At 38.8% G+C, this 26,234-nt stretch overlaps 1 protein-coding gene across 1 annotated transcript in view; it reads right to left on the reverse strand.

Moving 5' to 3' along the window:
• DNER (delta/notch like EGF repeat containing) overlaps positions 1-24,669 on the reverse strand; it is a 108,606-nt gene extending 83,937 nt beyond the window's left edge. The window contains exon 1 of the mRNA XM_036388931.2: positions 24,307-24,669. Coding sequence (XP_036244824.1) covers positions 24,307-24,549 — 243 coding nt within the window. The 5' untranslated portion in view covers positions 24,550-24,669. The remainder of the gene's footprint in view (positions 1-24,306) is intronic.
• Between the last annotated feature and the right edge of the window lie 1,565 nt (positions 24,670-26,234).

Consider the following 26,234-nt stretch of genomic DNA (forward strand, 5'->3'; position numbering starts at 1 on the left):
TAAGTAAGGAAGAGAAGATAAAAGCATCGAGTAAAAAAACCCTCACAAACTACAGCTGACCTCTTCATCAAGCAGCTTATTTTCAGTACCATATGAAAGCTCAGCATGTTTATCAAACTTTCTAGTAAAAAAGAATAAGATTACCAGTTAATAATACAATCTCTTGGATAAGAACAAAATTATCGTGTTCTGGGAGTTTTTTATTTTTAAAATCCACCTTATGCAGTAGAATAAAGTCTGCCTTGTCATATTTCAAGGCTGTGTAATTTGGTTTTTTATCTCATGTCACGTAAGATTTTATATATCTCTGAATTGCCTTAACTCACCAAAGCAGTCACCCCTCGACACTTTGTAAAAGCAAAGAAAGAAAAAGTATGGGTATTTTTAATAAAACATATAATTTAACTGACATCTTTTTGACATCTTTAACTGACTGACATCTTTCATCAGACACTTTCATGAGGTTTCATTTGAGGATACACACTGGAGGAAACAATGATTTGAATATGTAAATGATGGAAGAGGATACCCATTCACAGCAAAGTGCTCTGCACTTTGTAAAACATGTATTAGTCAAATGTGGATAATAATGCCAGGAATTACATTTATACAAAATCTTCTATGACTAGAAAATTATGTTTATACAGCAGCCATGAACCACTGATACAGGGTTAGCAGAATGTAGGCAATTCCCATGGAATCTGGTTACTAAAGTCATGCCAGGTTAACTGAATTGGTTTTGTTGAACTATACATTCTTGTGCAGGGACTCCTCTATAATAGGTTTTCAAATAGTTATTTCAACTTAAATTGTGTCTGTGAAGTTGTGCTGTTCTCATTTTATGAGAATTTCATATAATCCTGCTAAAGAGAACTCTTGCTTCCAACTCCTACACTTTCATTGCTGCCGGCAGACATGGAGAGGGTAGATAGGGCAGGAGGATTATTAGACTGGAGACAGGCAGCTTTCCCATTTACTTCCAAAGACAGCCACAAATATTTCTTGTTCATGTCTTATTAATCAAGCCTTTAGCACTGCTTTTTCTGCACTGTCATGACAAACCAACCATGAAGCAAACACTGCTAGGTCTCCATGTTCCACCATCCATTTTCTTTTGTGACAAACTGGAAGCTCTTTCATATAGGAATGATCCCATCCCTCTGTGTTATGTACAGCAGGATTCTCATTCACTGGTAATTGTATAGATACTACAAACATATGTGAACTATTATACACAGAATTACAAGAAAATGATGGTCTTGGTTGATTACCATGGCTGCAAGGTCAGAATCTTCTATGGGAGGTTATTGCAGTCACCTCAAATGACCCAAATTTGACAGGCTATGAAAACTCCAGCCCTTCCCAAGCTAAATCAATGTGAACAGCTCTCAACAGGAGCAGAAGAGCTCTCGAGTGTGTTTGACACTGTCTGCCTAAAAACATCTGACCCAGGAAGGAGACATCTCACTGATCAGTGTTATCAGAAGGGAGTCTCCATCCAGGGATAACAGGCTTGTAACTCAGAAGTTCTATCTGAAGGTAGCTTAGGAAAAAACACATTTTGCTTTTAAGCCCTCATATCTGAGAATATCTACCATGAGAATCCCTGAATGCAAGAGCTTTGTATGTTACATTACATCCTTAAAGACTGCTAAAAATTTAACTAGTTGGAATCCAAAACATGTGACCCTAAATTGAGAAGCTGTTAAATAAAACATGTAGGAAGCCACTCAAAGCTTTCATTTGGAATTCTGTTGTGGTCATTCTATATTTGGAGCTTGAATGTCTCAAGAATTACCTCAGGTAACCCATTAAAAAAAAATCTATGTGGGGGGGGGGTGGCAGGGAGAAGTCAGTGGTTCTAGGAGGAAAAATAAAAATAAATCCTCTTTTTAAACCTGCAGCCTACATGAAATGTAGAAGTAAACAAGGAGTTTGAATCACATTTTCTCACAGCCAACATTTTACCTAATTAAGTTGGGGGTTCATTGTCATTTAGCATTGTTTCACTCATAGATGGATATCCAGAATAAACAGCCAGCTGTCAGAAAGTGACAAAGATGAATATTAATGCATGTTGGGGAAAAAAAAGTGCAGAATCTTTGCTGTCACATTAAGTTCTTGGATATAAAAACATATTCTCCCCTTTTGTGGGCTGAAAATTCACAAAATAATCCCTCATTTTACTACTTTTTAACTAGTATGTTAACTAATATGTGGTAACCATCACATCTCTGGCCAACATTAGGCAAGGATGGTGATTTTGGGTGGGGGGGGGGGGAGTGTCCCACTGTTAGATCATTCAGTTAATTGATCCTGACATATGAACCCAGACACGTAGGAGAAATCAAATCCTGATGGTCTGATAGAAGGGGTAACTGAAGACACACTTTTCCTGATAGAATCTGCATGCTCCAGGAGCAAGAACAAGGCAACATTGCATTTAACAGCCTCTGGTCATGAGCTTACCAGCTTCAGAGGCTCCTCGTTAACTTTTCCCCTGGGTAGAACTTAGTTTTTCAGAAAATACACTGACAAGGTGCTTCTCTATTAAGTTTCAAAACAATTAAACTGTGCATACACCTGAAACAATAAGAACTACTGGTTCTGACAGCACATTACAAGATTTTGGAAAACAATTTCTTCTGAAGGTTTTTCTAATAATTTCTGGCAACTTCTTCAGTCCTGTCCCATATAATCTTCTACAATATCAATACTGTGTTGGACTGTTATTGAAACATTCCACATTTTTAGACAGGGCAATGCTGATTGGACTAACTTCTTCAATGAAATTTTCACCAGCCCAATATTAGTATATTATTTATAAGCTGTTTGCTGGTTTACAAGGTTGATCCATTAAACCAAGTAAGTCTTTTCAGTGGCATTTGTTTGAACTGAGACCAGGACACTATTTAATATTCAACCTGACAAAAGGCTGCAGTAAAGGACAGTATTTGTTTTCACTCTCTGTCAAACAAAGCAAGTTTGAAGGTAGCTTCTTGGAATTCTTTATTAAAACTAGCATCCCATCCATTGATTTCTCCTAGAAATAAAAAGATGCAACACTAAAAATTCTAAAAACTATAAAAATTATGTAATACATTTTTCTTTAAAATTCTCCAGTAGACCTAAGGGTGAATTCTTCCATCAGTGTAAGCCCATGCGTCATCCATACGATGATGGTCAAATCAAAGAACAAAAAATTAATCTAAATTTTCTTATTTGCAAGCTGATGACAAAATTATTTCTCTTTTCAGGGTATCACACAATTTTCTTTATCTAGCTGGTTTTATTTTATGCAAAGCAAGTGTTCATTGTTTTCTTAGGAGTACGAGAAAAGTATGCCATTGAAATTCTCCATATTTCAATGTGAAACAATGCACACATCTAAAAGGCAGTATTTTTATCAGCTCAAAGGTTTTGTTCAAAAATAAATTCTCAAGCGGATTATGATGGAAAAGTAAGGATTTTTTTTTGGTTGGTTGTGGGGATTTTTCTCTTAAGTACAAAATAATTAAGGGTATCCACTTACATTTTACTGAACCAAGTACAGAGTAGTCCTGACAGTCATACCTATGGATCCAATTTCTTCATAATGCCAGACTTCCCCATTTCTATTCAAATTACAAGCCATAATTGAGAATTTACTATCTATTGGATGTGTAGGACCATTTACTTTTTAATGAAACCAAAACAAAACAACATAGTAGAAAATGTTCCCTAGTTACAAACATGCCTTCATTAAACCTCCTTTTTTAATTAAAAATATGATATTAAAGTCAGGTCTAATGTAAATTGTAAGATCTAAAACCCCAAGTAAATACTTTGATAAAAAGTTATTAATACTACCTCATTAACTTCTGTGCTTGTCAAACATGCCTATTAAAGAATGTTAAAATTTAATCTTATGTCTACCTATTAAAAAGCAGAAAGCAAAGAGAGAAATGAAAGAACAACACATTATACTAAAAGCCTGGAGGAATCAAGGCAGTGATAGTGACAGCAAGTTTTACCACCTCAAGAACATTGAGGTGTGTTATACGAAAAGGAGAGTCAGGTACATCTGGGGACAGAAAGACAGGAGTAAAATAATACACTTCTAGATTATTAGAAATACTATTTCTTTAATACTAAGCAAGGAATGTTTCTTACTATTTTTTACTTTCTATATAACACGGAGCAAGATTGAGAAGTATTATCAAAGGGGATAAGCAAACCCATAAATTAACTGAGACTAATGAGGAATTGCCACCAAACACCATCTTTGATATGGAAGGAAAAAAATCTCAAAAATCATTCAAAGTAGGAGAAATTATAAGTGACATTATACTGTGCAACCCCACTGGCACAAAAGAAAAGAGACATCAAAATAAAAGAACACATTTCAGAATTAGAAAAACCTTGACACTAGGTTTCAAAGTCAGAAAATTTCCTTTCTGCAATTTAGGAAAAAAGAAACCCTGTTTCTTGTTTTTAACATAATCCTGTTCTAAATAGATGTAAATCCTTTAGATTTAATTTCTTATATATAAATCTGTCTCACATGAAATGCAATGGAATAGGAAGGGTGTCAGTGCATATGCTGCTGGCAATATCAGTTATTATTTTTTTGCCTTACAATACTCTAATTTCAAGCGCACAAGTCATTAAACACTGGAGCTTTCAGACCAAAAACTTTGCTTACAACTGTCATAAAGCTTCAAAAGATTTCATATTTTTAGAAGTGCCTAGGAATACATGCTTGGTTTATTACATCAAAGGACCAGTTCACTGACATCCCTGCATCTGGACTAAGCATTCATGACAGAAGTGCAAGCTAGAAAGCTTATTTTCCTGATAATGGACACTATAATTTGAAATGGTTGATGGTTTTGAAGAGAAACTATCACTATTCCCTGAAATTGTGCAATCCAGCAGAACAACTCACCCTTGCTGGCAGCACAGAATTCAGATAATATGAAAAGGAAGTTGGACAGCATTCCAGCCCAAAGAAGATATTTTGTATTTCATCTGATAAAAGTAAACCTGAATATAAAGTCACAAATAATTTTCACTCACTTTGAACACAGATGCAGAGACACATGCAAACTGTGTTGCAGAAATTAATCAATTATTTGAGTTCTAGCTGACAATATCATTTCTTAAACTAAAATTTCATCCTCATCCAACCTGAGTGCTACCATCCACTGCAGTAATACAGTAAGCAAAGCAAGCCCTTTCTCTAAGTGAACTTTCATCCTTCTTTCTCCTTTTTCATTCTCCCTCCCTCCCTTTCTTTACTGCAAGAGATCATCATGTAAATAGAAGACTGAAATAAACTATCTCTGCACAATGTCAAGCATATGCCAAAAATTTCTGTTGTTAAAATCGGCAGATTGAAAATTAAGTTGTTAAACATTTTAAATCCCAATGATTCACCCATTTGTAACAGGAAAATACTATCTTATTTCTTTCCTTGCCTGCAAAAATATCAGAATGACCTACTGGTAACATTTTTACAATTAAAGATACTTGGCAAAATACACTTGTTTCCTCCTACTCAGAAACAACCCAGAAAACCTCCAGGCCTGACTCCGTAATTCCTAATTTTATAAACCTTTCTCTGCTTAATTTTAACATAAGAGGTGGCAATAAATTTACTTTACTGACTGTACACATCTCAAACAGCAATAAAACACAAACAATGAGGTGAGGATTCTGCAGGAGCAAGAAAGAAAGGATGCAGATGGCATTGCAGTGAGGGTTTGTGCTACGGATGGAAGCATTTCCCGGGCTGAAGGCTTTTGTCCATCACTGAATTGTGCCCCTGAGCGCGGGGCTTTTGTCCCACGGCTCCCCCGGCACAGCGGCTGAGCATCAGCAGAACAGGGACAGGGACAGGGACATGGCAGGACAGGACAGCCTGATGTCACCGAGCAACACCTGCCCTGCCTGGGCTGGAGGGCAGCTCGGCTGGGAACCCCCCCAGGCACCAGCCCTAGGCCCTGGGAATCCCATCCCATCCCATCCCATCCCATCCCATCCCATCCCATCCCATCCCATCCCATCCCTGCTGGGGCAGCACCAAGGGCCACAGCCAGGCTGAACTTTGAATAAAGGCGTGGCTGCAAAAAGCCATGGCAGCCACTCGAGATTGGTGTTCAGCAACCTTAGTACCTCAGGCACTGAGATAGTCTGTGTGCCCTCTGCAAAACCCTCTGCAGAAAGAATTGTTCCACACTATTAAGTCTTTCTATTATACATTCTCTATTATTAGATATTGCTATTTTAAGTATTTCTCCAGGTCTTACAACGAAACTGAATAAACAGACTTCACACTGACAGCATTTAATTGCTTTGCATGTGCATTGTTTAATGCATGAATGATTTGAGCAATTAAGAGCCAGAGGTGCTGCTTAGTTTCCATCCTTTTAGAACCCAGGAAAATCTAGTGAAATAAAGCAATGATTCTCAACTGGACTCATGCAGTCTGAAACCATTCAGTGTGTCTTCTGAAAAAAGAAACCATGTCAAACATGCCTATGATCCTAGGGTTTAACAGGTATCACTTTTATACTTTTGGACTATCAATATGGCATTAATTTTCAAGCATATTTCAAAACAGCAAGAACACTTACTTTGTGGATGTCTATAGAACCAGAGCATTTATAAGCAATTCTTTCATATGATGGATTAAAACTGAGAAATTTTATTTCATTCTTTAAAAAATCAACTAAGCATTCAACCATTCAGTTAAGACGGCACCAATAATTTCCCCTAAGTAACTTAGATAAGAATATATAGTATCCATTTATGTGTCTAGCGAAGAAGCATTTCATCAGATTGGTTTTTTCACTTTTTATCATCATATGGTTCTATTAACAACCAAAAAACTACTTTTACTTTAAGAATTACACGTACATGCAAAATGGAAACATAGATAAAACATTATACTTTTTACAGGAATAAGATATTTCTGAATTTCTAGGAAACAGAGTTGAATTATGGTTCAAGAAAAACAGAACAATGCTTATCACTCAGTGCTTTTCACTGTATTGCAACAACAATATTATTATATAAATTATATATAATATGAAAAATATTAATTTTAGAAGCCAGATAAACATAAGTACTTGTAACTAATTAGTTACCCATATTCAGAATGAAACAGGATCTTTTTATATTAATTCTAAGAAGACAAATTAATTAGGACACTTCAGCATTCATGGGCACTTAAAGTTACTGAAATGTGAGGGTAATTTTGCTAGATAAATATCTAAAAGACTCTCAGGGCACCAGCCTCAAAACTGGTATCATTGAACACTTTTACTGGTCTTACCAGCTGGCCTGAACTGACACCAAGGGGAAACAGTTAAAGGACCTGACAGTGACTGGTGTATAAACCAAAACACATCAATTGCAAAACTCTACGGTTTTCAAAACACCTGATTTTAAAAATGTGCTGAATTGGATTTTTGACTTTTAGATTTCATATGCTTTCCTAAAGAAGAGATGACGTCTAGATGACATTCTGATAACTACTGGAATATTTTTTTTATTACTGCAGCTATTACATCAAGTTCAAAACATTTTGTTAAAAATGCCAACCCATTATGCAAAGTTCTTTGTCTAAATAGTTACATCTTACATATACATATTCTGGTTCCTAAATTTTGCATATTTTGTTTAAAAGTTATGAGGTATTTCTCATTGTTTGAAAAACAGATGGAAGGATAAACTTTGTGAATCTATATGATAGTTCCTTTTTTCAGATGAACTATTTTGTGATTTTGTCCTTCAGCAACCCAGACACCTGAATTTAAATTGCAGAGGAATGGAGATAAGAGCACAGACAGCGTGTCTCTGATGCACCAACCATGAAGCTGTTAGAGCCAACATGCACCAAGCCTGGCTTCTTTCAGACAATGCACACTTTCCTGTGGGGAGAGTCTCCTGGAGAAGGCTCATTCTCTCCATCAGACCAAGTTACAGAAGGCTGTCTTTGCATGGGAGCCAGAGTAGCAAGGAGAAACAGCCATTATTACAAACAATAAACACAATTTCTTACTTCCAAGAAATGTCAATTATTACTTGTAAATAAATGATTATTTATACATATATTGTTTGTAAAAGAAAAAATTCTTCACTTCAACCAAGTCCAGAAAAGGCAATTGGCTGACGATCAAATATTGATTTGCAATTTGTAGGCAAACAGCTGGGAGAAAGCTGGATGTGCATCAGCATTAATAGAGAGCTGACCTGGCAGCCAGGGAAAAATGAGCAGGAAAAGATTTCTGCATCTGTAGGTTACTGTAATTAGTAAAGAGCATTCTGTGAAAATTCTAAGACACAAAATCAGAACTGGCTCATTTTATTCACATAAAACAATAGAATTCCATGTGGACAATTTGATGACTACATTCGGCTTTCAGTTGTTAGCAGATTTTTTAGGGTGGAAAATAAGCAGACTACAGATGGGGAAAACATTGGAGCTGGCTCAGCAGGGTTAATTGTGGCATGATGCTGCATTACCAGTCAGCTGCAGTGCCTCAGCACCACACTCCAGGGACCAGGGTAATTGTGCATGGAGCTGGCAGGGAGTCAGGAGCTTTGTTAGCTCCTGATCAGCATTAACCATTCTAAATAAAGCTCAGCTCTACGCAGACAAATGTAGGTGACTCCACATGATCCTCATCAGTACCCTGGAGCTTTCTTCCATGTGGAGTATGCTATTTCCCCAATAACAGATAATGGAAAGTGACTACTAGCAGGAGAAAGATTTTGTCCAAAACTGTTCCACTACAGTTTCAGCCTTCAGTTCTTCTGTACAGAACTTCCTCAAATTGTACAAGGGAAGGAGGAAGTTAGGAGAAGAAAGCAGACCTTTGCACTGTCACAGATGCACAAACAAAAACCCTACAATAAAGTGAAAAATAGAATTTGTATTTGGTGTGCTTATTACTACTGAGTAAAAATGTTTCATCATAATAAGAGGAGTTTTAACCATTACTGAGAATTCCATAAGGTTGTAGTCCACACAAAGGAACACTTTCAGGGATTCAGAACCACTCTACAGAAATTAAGACAAACTAAACAAGTAATTCACCAGAATAATGTCCTGTAACAAGGTAAACTGGTAAAAGGAAAAATAAAAGGGGGACAAAATGAAGGCCTAAATACAAAGGGATACAAAATTAAGACTTTGGCACAACTAAACATAGCACCAAAATCACCAGATTGCTGGAGATTTATTACTAAAACACTTCTAGAATAAATCTGATAGGGACAATAAGGAAAGTAAATTAGTATCAGCAGGTAAAAAGCTACAGTACCTATCAGCTCTGAAGAAGACCTCTATAAGCTCTAAAAGGTCACCATATTGTTAAATTCTACAAGAAAGTTTGCAATATTTGGAATGAAAAATACAGAGTCCATTTTGTAGTCTGAAGATCTTTATTTTTCTTATATGATCAAGAGATTTCCAAAGTGAAATGTGAGTATATCTTATTCCAACATTATAGACATACAGAAACTTTTGATCCTGAAGAAAATTGTGAGAAAATTTCTAGGGGCAGATTATAAATCAAGCCTTGCAACATCACATTTCCAAACCTTTAGATCAAAAAACAACAATGTTAACAGATCAGGCAGAAGACAAGGAAGAATAAGCAGGGTGAGGACAGGATTTTTTTCTTACATCTATTAATTATTTGTAGCCAGAATTATTTTATCTGAATTGACCAATAATGTGGTCTTGCAGATATTAATCCCTATTGCAGTCTATTGATCCAATGCACAATCAGCTGAGTGCAATGAAACAGTCTTTAATTAGGAATTTTAATATGCCTGCAAAACAGATTCTTATTTCTTTCTTTCTTCATTCATCTTGAATCATACCAAATATTTTATCTTCACACAGAATCCAACATAGAACTGACCCTATAGCAATACACAATGAAAACATTTTAAAAAAATTTTAAAAAGCACAAAACCCAAGGGCACCTAGAACAAACTGTGCTTACCACATCTATACAGCATAGCAAATGATTCAAGGTTTCAGAGCAAGGCCTCTGAGCTGCACTGCTCTATTCAAGCCATTTCAGAGTACCTGAGAAATGAGCTTCTTGAAGACTGTCAGCAGCATCACAATCCACTGTGAAAAAATTAAACCACACTTGCCACACCACGCAGTATATCTGCATGTATATAAATGATGGGAGTCCAATTCAACTGCTAAGCTCAAATGCATCACGGTAGATGATTATTTTAAATGTTGCTAGAAAGAAGTTATTGTTACACAGCTTCAGCAATAGATTATTCTAAATATATTCCAAAACCCATACAAAAATGGAATCTCAGATTTTACTTACACTATCAATCTGCACTGAGTTATCACAAGTGTAGAAAAATAAGAAAGTTGCTATCTGGTCTAGTTAGTTGAAACAAAACAGGAAGATGAATTGCAGCACTATTAAGAGTTCTTTTGTCATCTGATTTTCCAGAAAGCATTTTTAATTTCATAGTAAAATCTTGAAAACAAATTTGTTCAGAATGATGCCTCTGTGCTTCACAGGATTTTCAAATACAATTCCCATTCTCAGCTAGCTTGGTGGTAGGAGCCATCTACTTGCTCCAGAAACATGCTTCCAGAATAAACAGGAACAGTAAAACAATTGTGAAATTGTAATTACAACTGGAAAAACTCATTGAAGGACTTAGTCCCTCAGAAATTCAATCTTACAAATAAAATCAAAAATCATCAGCTGTGAAGAATTACAAAGACTGACCCCCAACACATTTCACAAAAAGGAATTTTAGAGAAACTTCTAGAAGATTCCTCTGCTCAATCTGCAATAAGAGATGCAATCCACTCACACTTCCAAGCTGATGTAGATGACTATGCAATATGACAGCAAAAAGGCACATGACCTCCACATTAGTTATTGACCAAAGCAGAAATGAGATCTAAAAAGGCTAAAGGCCTAAATACATTCTAAAATAACAGTATTACTTAATGTCCATAAGTGAAAGTCATAAGTGAAAGTCATAAGTGAAAGTCATGGTTAAGAAGATATTCAGAAACAGGGAAATCTACTAAATTTGTCAAACATTGAGCAAGTATCACTAAATTTTTCAGAACTAATATGTAGGGATTTTTTCTATCTGGAAAGTCACTGCTGAGGTTATTGCTGCTGAGCAAAAATATTTTACCTATAAGTCCATAATTCGTTTAATAGGAGTTAGTGAAAACTAACTGGATCACTCTAGTTAATTCTCTAGAATTCACTATGGAAACGCAAATCAGATTTGCTACAAAAAAAAAGGTAATGAGAATAAATATTATTATATTTGGAAACTCATCAGCAACGAAAACTAACTATTTTTTTCTCTAAATTATCTGCTTCTTGTATATCCCAATTCATACCGTAATGCCAAAAATTAGTTCTTAATATTTCTATTCATGTGAAATCCTATGGCAGATATCTAACTATGTCTGTTTCTGTATTAAAGGAGAATGCTGGCCTTCAAAGAAGCAAAATTCAAAAATCCATACAGATGGCTAAAAATAATGTGTGTTGCTGTATCCGCATGAACAATGGTATATAGTATTATAATAGGACCAGAAAATTTCATAATCCTTTCATACCTGTGAGAGTGCTAAGGACACCTGGAACACTATGCAGCATCATTAATACATTTATTCAGACCTGGAATACAGGCAGGTGCTAGAGGAAAGGCCAGCAGTCAAATTCTCTGATATATTATGTGAATTCACCTGGCTGAGACACAGAAAATTCAAACCAACTATCCTTTTAGTTATACCTAAAGAACTGTCAGTATTAAAAGGCAAATCCCACAATGCCATTGAAATGCAAGTCAAGCAAGAAAATAAGCTATCAGACTTTTTCAGCATCTAAATCCTCTTTGTCTAAGAAGAAAATAAAAACTATTTTTGGCAGCTAACTTTATTTATGCAACTCACAGTTAAAAGACAGCACCAGAAGCTACAGAAATTACATTCCTGCAACTGCAGAGAACAGATGCCAAAGCATCAAACAAACTGGGAATCGAACAGATGTTATTCTGATAAAGGTAGAGGAAAACCAGAAAAACATACCTAGAGAATATTTCAAATAGATTGCCTTCTAATGGCCGTTTGAAGTATATATTTACTCATCTAGCTAGCATCCTCAAAAGTATTCCTCACCCTGTGAAAGTCAAAGGCAAGGGCAGCTTTGTGCTCAGGAGCAGCACTGCTGTGGGAGTGGATGCCAGAGCAGGGCCCCAGCCCAGCTCTCCCTTTCCAAACCATCCACAGCAATGCAAACTTCCCTTGCTCAGAGCAGATTCTGTACATGAAATCAAAGCTTCTATAACTGTCAGACTCCAGAGCACAGACACAAGTGCTTTGTCATTAAGCCTGAATGTATTGATTTCCTCATTCTATGATGAATATTTACAGCAAATATTTCAGCTTATCTGTTATACAAGCTTAAAATTCATTCATAAAGTTTAACTTTTGTCCTTTTTTTTTCCCCCAAAGCTTCCTGTATTTCATGTCTTAACTAAAGAAATGCAAACACAGTATTATGTGTTTGCGCCATACTCATCTTCATCCCACTTACTCCATGAGGTTTAAAGGGACTATGAATGACTTATTATTCTACTCATCCATAATTGCAGTAGAATGACTGTAAATTAGTTTCTGCACTTGGAACATCCCTACATACACTTTGGTTCCCTCTGGGTTGACATGATTGTCTTTAGAAAGAAAGCAAATTCTTCCAAAATGAGGGATACCAGTTTCATCAGCTCAGCTTGATCAGCAATCAACCTTACACCTTTACAATTCCCTTGAAAAACAGAAAACCTCATCTCTGTTGTTTTAAAGAGACTGAGAAAAATAAACTGCGCAGATCAGCAACTGGCACTCAACAGTTTTACAGTTATCTCCAAAATTGGATCAGGTAATAGCAAGGTTAGCATATAAATCAATATACACCATTAAATACTCAGAAACTTTTCTCTCCAGACAACCACAAGTGATAGAAACTTCTAGCTGAACATAGGGGTTATCAGAAAATGACAATTCATTGATTAAAATGAGTTTTGTGCTGGCACCTCTGATCAGAGGAGGCCAAATCACAGATGTGTTTCGGACAGACACTTTGCCTCCCTACTGCAGCACTAATGTTCTGCTCCAAGATCAGGGAATGCTGCCCCTTGAAGCCCTCAGCTGCAGCCCCACTCTCCGAATCAGAGAGGAGGATTTCAAAACCATAAGAGTGCCAGGGTAACTTGAAGTTCTCAAGACTTCACAGAACGGCCCTGCTCACTGCCAGAAGCCTCTGCCAGCCAGCAGCTCTCACAACTCAATAGCTGCTGGCAGGAAAGGCCCCACCTCCAAGTGGGGTGAACTTCCACACCGTAGGCAAGGAGCTTAGGAAATCTGAGAATACAGAACGCAGCTGGATGCAAATGTATCTTGGAAAAGAAAAATGTCCTCAGAACTAGAAATCTGAACCTGGAAGATGCTGCAGAACTCATTACAAAGTGAAAAGCACATACATCATGCAAAAATAACTAAGATGCTACATTTGCATTTGCTGTGTGTCACATACTAAGGTTTGTTAGCACAGCTGTCATTCCAGAGTATCCTTCAATTGATTAGTATGATGATTTACATTATGTCTCATGTAAACATAAAACATGGTTAAATCACTCACAAATATGTTACATTAACAGAAAAGCCTCCATGTTCCTAAATGAAAACCAGCAAGGTTTGGACCATACCCTGGTTTGCTACGAACTGCAACCAGCAGGACTTGACAATCAGAGAGCAAACTAACGACAGATCTATCCTGCTGTTCTTAAGCAGGCCTTTGTGAAAAGGTAGAATCACTGTAACTAATGATCCATCCTTTCTCACTCACCTGCAGAAAATAAAATTATGACATTTGATGATTGCAGGGGAAGATGTTTAACTGGGGAGAAAGGTGCTTTGGAATCAAACAGCACAGCTGACCTTGTTCCTGCGTTCTTTCACCTTAGAGAATTTCTTTGGTACATTCCAAGAAACTAAAGCTCAAATGGTTACTGAAATAACAATTTCTAAACTTACAGTTAATATTTTCATAGACAAAAAAATTACTATGAGTTTACATCAGCTTTAAGTGATATCACAGTCAAGTCCCAAGCACCCTTCTAAAGATGTTCCATATTTTTAAAATCCTCTGTACAAGCCAGGTCCCCACAAATCCTCAGAAAGATTAACCAGAATTTCTGTAACATCAACTCGGTACCTTTCCATTACTTTTAAAAGGCAATAATTAGGCAAATTTTAACATTAGAATCTATTACAGTCATGTAAATTAAGTCAATTTGTCCTTCCTTCAATTAAACATGTTAATTTCCCAGGGGACTCAACACCATTTTCTTCAGTTGTCACATATGCCATCATCACACAGTACACTGTAGCCTTAAAAAGAATTAATCAAGTATCTGATCTTACAGACCCTGCCCATGTCAGTAAACCTCATGTAACCCAACTCCCTGAAATTCAAAGACATTCTCAAATGAGAAAGTCTCTCAGATCCCCACATACCAGAACACAACCTTGGTGTTCCATAATCACAATAAATGCCAGAAAACTCTCTTGTGACCAGACAGCAAAATTAGAAATCTCAACACAAAATGCATTTAGCTCATAAACTATTATTAGACTTTTACATAGCCTCTTCTTTCTTTAATGTTCAGTTTGTCTGAAAACGGTTACATTTGCCTGAAAGTTAGATTACAATAGAAGTACAAGTATATAGTTAATCACAAGTTATTAATAGACTGCTAGGTGTGTAAGAAACCTAAAAAATTTGTTTTGGCTCGCCATTACAGAAATTCATTCACTAATTTGATTTTGATAAAGGTATTTCACAATTTGCTTAATTTCTTCAGCAGAAGAAACCATACATCACCTTTAAAGCAAAAATAAAAATAAATTTTGCATTAATTTTTAAAGATTTGCTGAATTGAATGCACAAATCATTAAGGCTGAATAAGAAACTGAAGAATTGTCATTGTGGTTCTTGGTGATAGCTACTGTCCTTATGGACAAACACAACCAATAAATATTTCAAAGGGAGATCAAAGCAACATACCAAGTCTGGAAAATTACAAAAAATTGTCCATTTATATTCCTTGGCCACATGATTTAATTAATAGCTGAAGCCCAAAAGAATTTAACTGCCTCACTGTTACTGGTTTTTTAAGGGATTGTCCTTGTCACAAGATTACCTTTGGACTCTTCCTGTTTGTGTAAAAGTGAACATGTCGTCCATCCCACATTATACAAATCTTTCCATATCTACTACTGATCTTTCTCGGGGTGCTCTCTTTCTGCCTTCTCTATCTTGTAAATAAAGTCACCCCAATGTGATTTCAGGGAACCAAGCACTATTTGTTCATAGGAGGGAACAACATTTTGCTCTCTTGTGACTTTATCTGCACACCTTTAAATTGCATATTGAGCACTCAGGTTCAGTGAAGATTCTACCACATACACCCACCAAAACTTATGGATATTCCTCCCAAAGAATCAGACTTTATTTATTTATTCAGAATAGGCATGGTTGAGTGAAGTTATTCCTCCTCTTGTACACTTGTGTGAACAAGCTTCAGCTTTATTAGATGCAGCACAAAGGACCAGATAAGGGCTACCTGGCCTGAAAGAGAGGCTCGCTGGAAAGAATAGGAACCCTATCTTGTTACTTTCTTTATAGCTATTGTTCCTACAGCTACCCCAAAGTCTTCTCAAACTGACAATACAGCTGCTGTTGCAACTAATACATGAGGTACAACAAAGTTCTCAAAATCATTAACAGTCAGTGATCTTATCTCAGTAAAACAACCCTACTTTCACTGTCAATTGGAATTCTGTTCTTACTTATTCAAGAGCACCTTGTTCACAAACACCTTTGCTACAGAAGTCTTTGAAACACTGGTCATTGATATATTGCCCTGTTTCCAGTGGGAAAGAACATCATGAAACCAAATTCATCTGTAAACTGCTAGACTGAATATTTGCCAGATATAAAAATAGTCCAAGTGGTTGATTTTTTTTCTTTAATAAGAAGGTTTTTTTCATTAGAATTTAAATATATCCTGATAGGATCACTGATGTGTAATTCAGAATCTGGCATTTCAATACTATGCTTCCTTATAAAGTACTTCTCACTCAGCAGTCTTAGAGCCTTTATATTTATTCACAAATTAACCTTTTGAAAACCCAGGATTAACTGAATTTACAGAGGAGAAATGGAAGTAAGAAGGTTCTATGAGTTTTTGCCCAGTGTGACTCAGCAAGGCAGTGAGAATTGCAAGCACCAAATCCTGATATCCCCATTCCTAGCCACTACGTATCAATTCCAGACCTTTCTATAGAATTTACAGCTACTTTTTCAGGGTTTACACCAGAATATAATATTAAAAATACATTATAATTGTCACAGCCTGTATTATAGTAAAGCATACGAAGGTCAACTTGAAAAATAATATAGGGCAGTGATATGTACTGCTTAGCTCAAATAGGATCCATATGCAGCACACAAATCAGCTTTTGAGTGCCTGAGTGCTTCTTTGTAAGAGATTACACTCAGCCAATGGAAAAATTAAAGAGTTTTCTGATCAAGCAAACATTATTTTCTCAATGTTTATTTTGATGTACCTTTCTCTTGTTACAAAACTGTTGGAAAATTACAACTGAATCACAGTTCAAGATTTTTTTTCTAATAACACAATTACAATTTATGTTTTGTGAATTCATATTGAAAAATGAATATTTTTGCTCCAGAGAATGTTTATTTTGGATTTTACATCATTCCAGTAATGTATAAATTGGAAAAACTATACAGAAACACAAAGCTGAATAAACTACTTCTTTTCCTTAAAAAACAATACAAGATTCTTAATTAACAGTGCTCTACAGTGTCAAATGCACACAATAAACTGTTTTTACCTTCAGATTTTGACTTAAATGACACTAAGAAATTTTAACACAATTAGCCCTACTTTTGCCAAAAAATGTGCTTTCAACTGATGCTGGTGCACTGGAAATTTGGGGATCACCATACCACTAGGCAGGCTGCTGAGCTCAGCTGACCACATCAACCAAAAGTATATAAAAAAAATTTAATATTATTGAAGCCTTTCTTCTAGTGCAGTTGTCAAGAGAACAGGTAACCTCTCAGCATACATAAAAATGGGATTTAGCATTGCACTAAACCTTTTTTAGATTAACCAACAAACAGGAATATCATTAACTGACTTACTCAGTTCAGAAAGGGCACTGCAAAAAGAAAAATATCCACTAAATGCACACAGAGGGAAGAGTGTAATAACTCATTTTTTAAAGGGAAAAAATACAACAGGGGAATGCAATTACATTGAAAGACAGAAAATGAAAACTAGCAGAATTATTTTTTACCACTCAATTAAGATGTGGGATTAACTGGATCACAAATGTAACACAAAATATCATGGGAGTTTGATATTTAACAAGTACAGAGTGAGCCGTGAGAACACCAAAAGCAACCGCAAAACCAAAAACCAACAAATATATGTTTGTGGTCAAGTGGACACTGTTTTCAGCAGACCCATATCTGCCTATTAAAACAGAATTTTAATTTTAATTAATCATCTTCTAAGATTTCTAGACTCATGACCCCATGATCAACCAAGATCCTGCGAAATGCCACTTCTGAAATTACTGAAATTACTGCTACTCCTGTAACACTGAACCAAGGCGTTCAACTCCTCTTCCACTGGGAACCTGCTCCACTAAAGATGAGTTCCAGAGCTACATAATATACACATGACAACATCAAGTTAGACTATTTCAAAGGAAAGTAAAACAATGATGGTTTTTAAGCAGATATGATTGCAAACAGATTCTCTTGGATCAAAGAGCATAAACTGCAATAAAATACAACATGTGAAAAGCTGAAGCACCTTAGCATAGCATATCGTCTACTATTATTCTATTATTTTACACCTGATCCAGCTTTTTGCAATCTTTAATCATAAAAAAATTATTGTATTGAAAGCAATACATGAAACTTTCATTTATATGATAGAATTTTTCAGAACTTAATAGCTTGCACTAAATGTAATGACCTGACTAGCCTTTAAAATGAACTATTTTAATAAATTTAAAGAGAGCCTTTTGAGCTATTGGAAAAGACAATACAAAGATTCCAAAGATCAGTGCATAGATGATACCTAAATAAAAACCTCTCATATAACTTAGATAGTTAGGGTTATTACATCATTCCAGTTTTATTCTACAGATATTTACAATAAATTTGTTTAGATCCCATAGCAAAAATCACAGCACAACTTTTTATTGACTGCTTAGGAAACTGCTGAGTAGTCTCTTAGATATTTTCACATTATATGCTTCAAGGCAAGATGTTAATTTTAAAAGCTTAAATTTCTGACTGGAAATACATTTCTACTACACTCAGAGAAACCAGATGTTCTAACAACTAAAATAAATTGGGTGAAGAAACTAGTTCTCCAATTTATTTATTTATTTATTTATTTATTTATTTATATGCCACACATTGCCACACTGCAGAACTTCACCAGCTCCACTGCCACCCTGGGGATCAGAGCTCATGAGGTGCCTGAACAGCACTGCACGTGCAGACCACAGGAACTCACAGAAAACAAATTACACCCATAAGTTCCATGTGACACACAACTGTAAATTGAAAAAAACCTCAGCAATGACTGTGCAATGTGAATATGGTCATTTCTGACTAAAGGAGATGTAAACTAAGTGTCCTGGAATTCATTTTTCAGATATCTAACAGTGACATTGCCTGCTTGCATGGCAAGAAGTTTGTCAGCATCCAGGTACAGTCTAAACTTGATAAACAAATATAACAACAGGGAAATAATTCAGATTTCCAGCAAAAGGGAGGCAGGAACAGGACAAGACTAATAGGCAAATGCAAAATCTAATGGAGAGAAAAAAAATACAGGGGTGTGTACATACAGACTGGTTTAGACTGGAAGGACCCTGAGGGAGTTCTCTGCTCCAAGCCCTGCTCAGGTCACAGTGCTTGGGGTTTTGGGCACTCAAGCCCAGAATCTCCAAGGATGAAGGTCCTACAACTGTTCTAAATGCCTATTCCAGTGTTTGACCACCATCATTGCAAGGAATTTTTTCCTTAGATTTCTGGGACTTCCCCTACTATAGCGTGTGTGGTGTCCCCTCTCCTTTTACTGATTACATCTGGGAAAATTCTTGCTCCTGTTCTCCATGACCACCCATTATGTGGCTGAGAAGGGCGCTTGGATCTCCCTTTGTGGCCTCCAAGTAAAACCAACTGAGCTCTCACAGCCTCTTCTCCTACCTAGTATATTCATCAGTGCAAATATTTAAATTCTGCTTCCTGAAAGTACTGCAAGAGTGAGCAGAGCTAGTAAGCAGGAAACAACATGGTACCTCAGAACTCAGGCTAAAGACAAACAAAAAAAGAAGATGTACAAATAAAAAAAGAAAATTCGAGGCATTTGCTAACTCTACATGTTACCATTATTAAAGGTAAAAGAGCAAACACAGTGGTCACATCACAAAACATTTGAGTCACAATAACCACATAATCTAAGTATATACCCTTCATTAATGAGTAGAGAATGGGAAAAATAGCATTTTAAATATATTAGAGAATTCATTATTAATTTAAGGACCAGAGACTGTTCACAAGGGATGTCAGCGCTTAATAGAAAACAGGATCATGTGAGGAATTAATCAGGATACTGACACCAAGGTGATTTAGCAGTTAGATTAAAGGATGTCCTTTTACACAGCACTGTCCAGTGCAACCTGAAATAACCTGGCCAATGAAATTCACACTGCTCATGCTGAAGTATTAGACCAGTGAGCCAAGAAACAACAACCCTTCTTCCTGCAGCAGATTGTTAAGTCTGGATTTCTGCATCCAGCACTAAACAGATTACTAGAAATCTACTGAGACAAAAAAAAATTCAAAGAAAAAAGAAGCAAAAACCCAACACAAGAAAAAAATACAAAAGCAGAGGTCAAAGGACAAAAAATCCTGAAATCCCTGCACTAAAGTCTACAAACATTCAAATACTATGATCAAAGACGAGAATAAATTCATGTGGCATTCAAAAGTACAAAACAAAAGGGAGGGAATGAAGAAGAACAATCAGGCAGAAATTCAGGAGGGAAATAAAAAATAACTTTAAAAATTCTAAAAATAACTATAAGAACAAAATTTAAAATGTAATCTATTGTCCAGTTTTTATAATATCAGTTCCTTCCTTGACTTTTTTAAACTCAGGCTGTATCCTTCTCGAATTCCATTATAAATAAAATGTCCACAGTTATGTCTAAAAAATATTTTCTGTTCTAGGTGTGGAAATACAACCAGTAGAGTAAACACAACAAATCATCCCCAAGACCAAAGGGATCTCTTTGCTACTAAAAGAGTAACTTGAATACTATCTCAAAAATGCCCTGCACCAGTGGCTTCCACGCCACGGTCAGAAGTGGAACAGTCAGTCATCACTAATCAGACTGGATGGAAGAGAGCTGCTGCAAAGTCAGACTGCTGCTTCAGTATGCTTGGACACTACTTGTTTTCTAGTTTTCATTACTGACAATCTATAAAATAACTAAAAATATATTAAAAAGCAGCAAAGTAAAAAGAACGTGAGAAAATTATCAACCAAAAGACAGGGGGAAAAAATTAAATTAAAAATACAAGCAAGACAAGCGACTAAAAGTATGTATGACAGTATTTTAAAATACATTAATAATTTAATATTTCTTCATGTGATAGCCTTTTAACAAAATTAGCACTAGCATGGGATCAAATAAATATCATGCAACTCAATGCAATTAGCTAAGTTTCATTTCTGTATCTTTAAGCAAATTCTCAAGTTGATCATGAAGGTTTTTCATTTCCTATCTACTTACTTTGTGCCTTATGTCTCTAAAATGATTTCATGAGGCACTAAGAAAGATTAATTTTTACATACAACTTTCTGGGTCAAGAAAAACGTTATTGGTTCTATACATCATTAAACATAACAGACTAGTGATTACCTTAGTCATTTAAAAATAAAGATTGTTTTTAAAAGTAAAACACAAATAAAAATTTAGGGATTATAAAGTTAATGGAACTTTAGTATCTGTTCATTTCAGTTTATTTCATCAAATTCTCTCAGTGTAAACCTGAGAAATGGTCAATTTCAAATTCCCACAGAAAAAAGGCAGTTGAATTCACTATAATTTTTGTACAATTTCCTTGGGAATACATGTGATTTCCTTGCTCACCAAGACCAAAGTTTAAGATACTTCAACACAATAATTCTATGTCTCCCTTACAGACTAGAAGTCTTGTAAAGAGAAGTGGGGAAAAAAATTCAGAACCATGAAAACAAATGGAGGTAAATTAGAGCAATGTCCCACAAAGGGGGAGCAGACAACCTATAATAAAAAAACCTGAAGTTTGCAAAGCAAAGTATATTCAAACCATAAATAATGTGAGCTATATACAAATGCATAATTCATGGGATGGATGCACTAGAAGGACCTGTAATTTCTGTTGTTAAATAAATAATGAGTCACTAAAGCAATTATAACATGAAATCATGGAATTGGCTTGCCCCAGTAAAATACAGCACTTGGTGATAAGAAAGCTCTAGACTTTTAGAAGTATCTCATGTGATGTCAGTTTTATTCTTTTCCCATACCAGCACTAGCATCCACAGATGCATCAAAACCAGTTACAGTAAAATCTTCAGGGGTAAAATTGATGTGCAGTCTCCAGGTTTGACTCTCAGCAATCTTTCTGCATTATCAACTTCACCATGCCCAGCTGACTCACAGGCACATTGAGAACATTTTGTCTTCATTCTAAAATCTTGACACATCTGAGCAGAATCATTGAAATGCTGCCTTCACTACAAGAAGCAACATGAAAGTAATTCTGTCTTTTTAGGGAAGCTGGAGTTCCCAAAGAACTCCAGCTCTATCATAAATTCCAAAAATCCAAACTTACTTTCCATGATCTGAGTATTTAAGGACAATAATTCTTATTCTTTCTTTCCTTCCTGGCATTTCCTTCTGTGAGTCCAACTGTTCGGTAACTGCAGCATTAAGACAAAACCCCATATCTAGATATATCCCAGTGATACCACCCTGATTTAGCCAATAGTTTTCTCATAACCTGTAATGGCACATGACAAAAAAAAATCCTTACAGTTATTTTTAAATCATTATAGTTATTTGCTGTCACTGAATTAGAAAACATGACCTTTCTTTGTGGCAGTTTAAGCCATTAGGCATCTGTTAAGGTATCTGAATGAGACCTGATACATCTCTGAGGTATCTGAATGACAGAGCAACTCAAGGCATTTATACAACATTTATTTATTCCCTATTTTGATAAAATGAGCAAAACCTCAAACATGGGTGTACTGTGTTTATATTACACCTTTAAAAAACCCTGCCTGGTCTCCAGTTAAAGTTACATTTCAAAACCATATTAACTTTCCAGAACTACCTGGTATCCACAATTCTACTGCTGATGTGATAGCTAGAAGTGGCACTCGTTTCTTTATCAGTATTCCTTGCAGGGGTCATTACTCACTGTTTTATAAAAAGAAACAAAATGTGTAACACCATGAGCCTCCTGTTATTAGTTAATAGAATGCATAACTGCTCTGAAAACATTGCCTATGTCTTTTATTAGAAAAACAATTAAACCCAGATCCCCAGGCACAACACTTCACAAGAGGTGTGATGGCAGCAAGTGTTACATTTTACTAGGTCTTCAAAAGGGTCATTAATCTTTCAGTCATCGATCTCAGACACTTAAGTCTAACAGCAACGTGCAGAAGCAAACACACAGCGCTCTCTTCCTCTCCTTGTAGAGACAGAAACAGTAAACTCCTAAGACAAGATCTAAAATAGCCAAAGAGAAATCTATTTAATCCACTTTCATCTCTCTGATTTTACAGAATCTCATTAGTGTAAATATTTTCACTTTCATTGTTACATTGAACCAGCTGAGGCATTTCAAGGGAAGCAGAGAACTCTGTGCATAGCGCTCCTGCTTTACAATGACTCTTACACTCCACTACACATTAAGTCTTCAGTAAACGCATTATCTCTTTTATCTATTCAGCAGTATGGTTCAGATACAACATGACAAAGAAACAAGAAAATAAAGACTAAAACGCTGACTGAAATTACTTAAAGTCATTTGCTTCTATGTCAAATGCACTTACAAGCAAGAGCACTGACAAATGGTCATCAATCCACAGAGCCTTTTGTACACCACTGTCACAGAAAGTACCCTAGCATATACACATGCACGAAACAAACCTCTGTGTACCTGCACCTGCTTTTCCTTTTCTGGAAATAGACAAAATTGAGTGTTTGCGAATTTCTTAACATGATAGCAAAGATCCTTAATTGACTAGAGACAAAAGAAAAAAAAAAAGAAAAAGTACTATTTCATGTTACAATAATTAAATTCAAATATTATATTAACTTAGGTCCCAATATGACCAAGCACATTAGAAAGATATTGCTTACTGCTTCTCTGTATTTTAGATCATTATCCCTACTTTGAGCATTCCAATCTTTCAGAATTCAAGATCAATTCAAAAGGCACCCGAAACGTGGGAGCGAGCACTCCTAGCCTATGAAAATGACTACTGGAGACACGATTTAAGGACTAGCATTCAATGCAATGGATCATCCGCTTCCAAGGACCATCCTTTTCACCTTCCAGTAAGTCAGTGTTAAATAACCTGCGAGGTCTGGGCGGCGGGGGGGCTGAAGTACAGACATTAACCTGGCAGGCACCGGCTGAGCTCAGCCCCATCCTCCCGCACCCCGACCGAGCCCGGAGCCAGCCCCAAGCCGCTCCATCGGCCGCCCGTGGTCGCGGCTCGCAGCCCGCAGGGCCGGCAGCCCCTGAGGAAGCCCGGGAAGAGCCGGGACCGCCGCAGCCCCGGGTGCCCGCGGCGGCCGGGAACGGAGCCGGCGGGGGGAGCGGCCGAGCGGCGCGGGGGGGACGCGACACCGCCCGCCAGGGACCGGGACCGGCCAGGGCGGCAGGGCCGGCGCAGGGCAGCGGGAAGGGCGGGATGCGGAGCGGGGCAGGGGTGAGGCGGGAGCGGGGGGAACATTGGCTCTGTCCCCGCAGAGCGCGGGGACACCCAAGGGCAGGGACGGGCACAAGGACGCGCGGCGGGCGGGCGGCGCTGAGGCGCGTCCCTTACCTGGCAGGAGTCGCCGGTGACCCCCGGGGGGCAGGTGCAGCTGTAGCCGACCGGGGGCTGGGGCAGGATCAGCTGGAGGCGGCGGGGCGGCGGCAGCGGCGAGCAGGTGCCGTTGTTGCGGCAGGGCTGGCTGAGGCAGGGGTCCCGGCCGGGGGGCGCGGCGCTGGCCGGCGCGGGAAGGCAGGCGCGGCGCTCGGCCAGGGCGAGCAGCAGCAGCAGCAGGAGCGGGGAGGCTCGGGGCATGGCGGCGGGGCGTGCGGGTGCGGGCGCCGCTCCGCTGCTGGCGGCGGCAGGGAGGGAAGGAAGGAAGGAGGGAAGGAGGGATGGAGGGATGGAGGCAGCGGCCGCCCTGCTGCTCCCGGCCCGCGTTCCCCGGGCAACGGGCGGGCGGGGCCGGGCCGGGGCGGAGCCGCTGCCGCGCCGCCGCGTGACCGCCAGGGGGCGCCGCCCGCCCTCAGCGCGCGGGCCCGGCTGGACGGGCTGAGGGGGCGCGGCCGGGCCGGGACAGCGGCGCCGGGGCCGGGACTGGTGTCGGGGCTGGAGCTGCAGCGACCCGCCGGGCCAGGCTGAGCACCAGCCCCATCCCCCGGGCGGGGCGGCGGCCGGGCTGTGCCGAGCTGCCGGAGCACGGGGAGCGGCGCTGCGCCCCGGCCGCTGGCGTGAAACGGGAGCAGCGCGTTACTGAAGTGCCCGAGGGGCGCTCCGCGGCTGCCGGGCCTCCCGCCCGCGCGGCCGGTGCCAGTGACGGGGCAGAGGAGCCCCGCGGGACCGAGCGCAGCTCCGCTCAGGCAGACAGCCGGGAAGGGACAGTCCTACGTAAGATCAGCTCACCGTTTGCTGCTTGTTTACTGTTTCACAAGTGAAATTCGCAGATGATTACTTTAAAGTTCTGTTGAGACCGAAGCAGGGTCGGATGAAAAGCATAAACACTAATCCTATCAATTCCCGTTCTGCAAAGAACCTGTTTTCTCAAGTGGGATTACCTACGGCTGACTTTTAAAAATCGATTTTTATTTTACCAGTCTTCTGGGGAATTTTCTACTATCTCTTACTAGAACTAAGGTACAAGATCTGTAAATCAGCTAACAGAGAGCAGATAGATAACCCCTGTTCTTTGGCCTTCTATTCATTTGCTTCTGCAAAAGTGAAGTATTTGAATTTCTCGTAACTAACAACTTCTCACATCGCCATCGCAGGGTACAGGAGGATTCCTGGCTACAATTTTCGTTAACTTTCACACTTAACGTATGGCCAAAAGCTCTATTACGAGCAGAAGTAACTGGTGATGCTAACTGAACTGAAAATTCGGCAGGGTCTCAAGCAGCTTGACCATGATATTCTGTCCCTGCATTCTGTCCGTGCTCCTTCATCCCCCCAGCCCCGTTCCTCAGGGGCTGTTTCCCCCCCAGCCCCGTTCCTAAATCCTGTCCGTGCTCCTCCATGCCCCCAGCCCCGTTCCTAAATCCTGTCCGTGCCCCTCCATGCCCCCAGCCCCGTTCCTAAATCCTGTCCGTGCTCCTCCATGCCCCCAGCCCCGTACCTAAATCCTGTCCGTGCCCCTCCATGCCCCCAGCCCCGTTCCTAAGTCCTGTCCGTGCCCCTCCATCCCCCAGCCCCGTTCCTAAATCCTGTCCGTGCTCCTCCATGCCCCCAGCCCCGTTCCTAAATCCTGTCCGTGCTCCTCCATGCCCCCAGCCCCGTTCCTAAGTCCTGTCCGTGCTCCTCCATGCCCCCAGCCCCGTTCCCCTCCTGCAGCGCGTTCGGTGCCGCTCCGGCTCCCTCTGCTGCCTCCGCGCCGGCTGCGGCCCGGGCGCTGCGATGACCGCTCCGCTCCAACCGACTCCATTTACATTTGACAGGATTTGTTCTTGATAAGTCCACAGAGGCTGCTGCTTGTCTCCCTGTTATCTTCCCAGTGCTCTGAAATA

This window comes from Molothrus ater, chromosome 10, assembly GCF_012460135.2.
Source record: "Molothrus ater isolate BHLD 08-10-18 breed brown headed cowbird chromosome 10, BPBGC_Mater_1.1, whole genome shotgun sequence".
NCBI classification, from domain to species: domain Eukaryota; kingdom Metazoa; phylum Chordata; class Aves; order Passeriformes; family Icteridae; genus Molothrus; species Molothrus ater.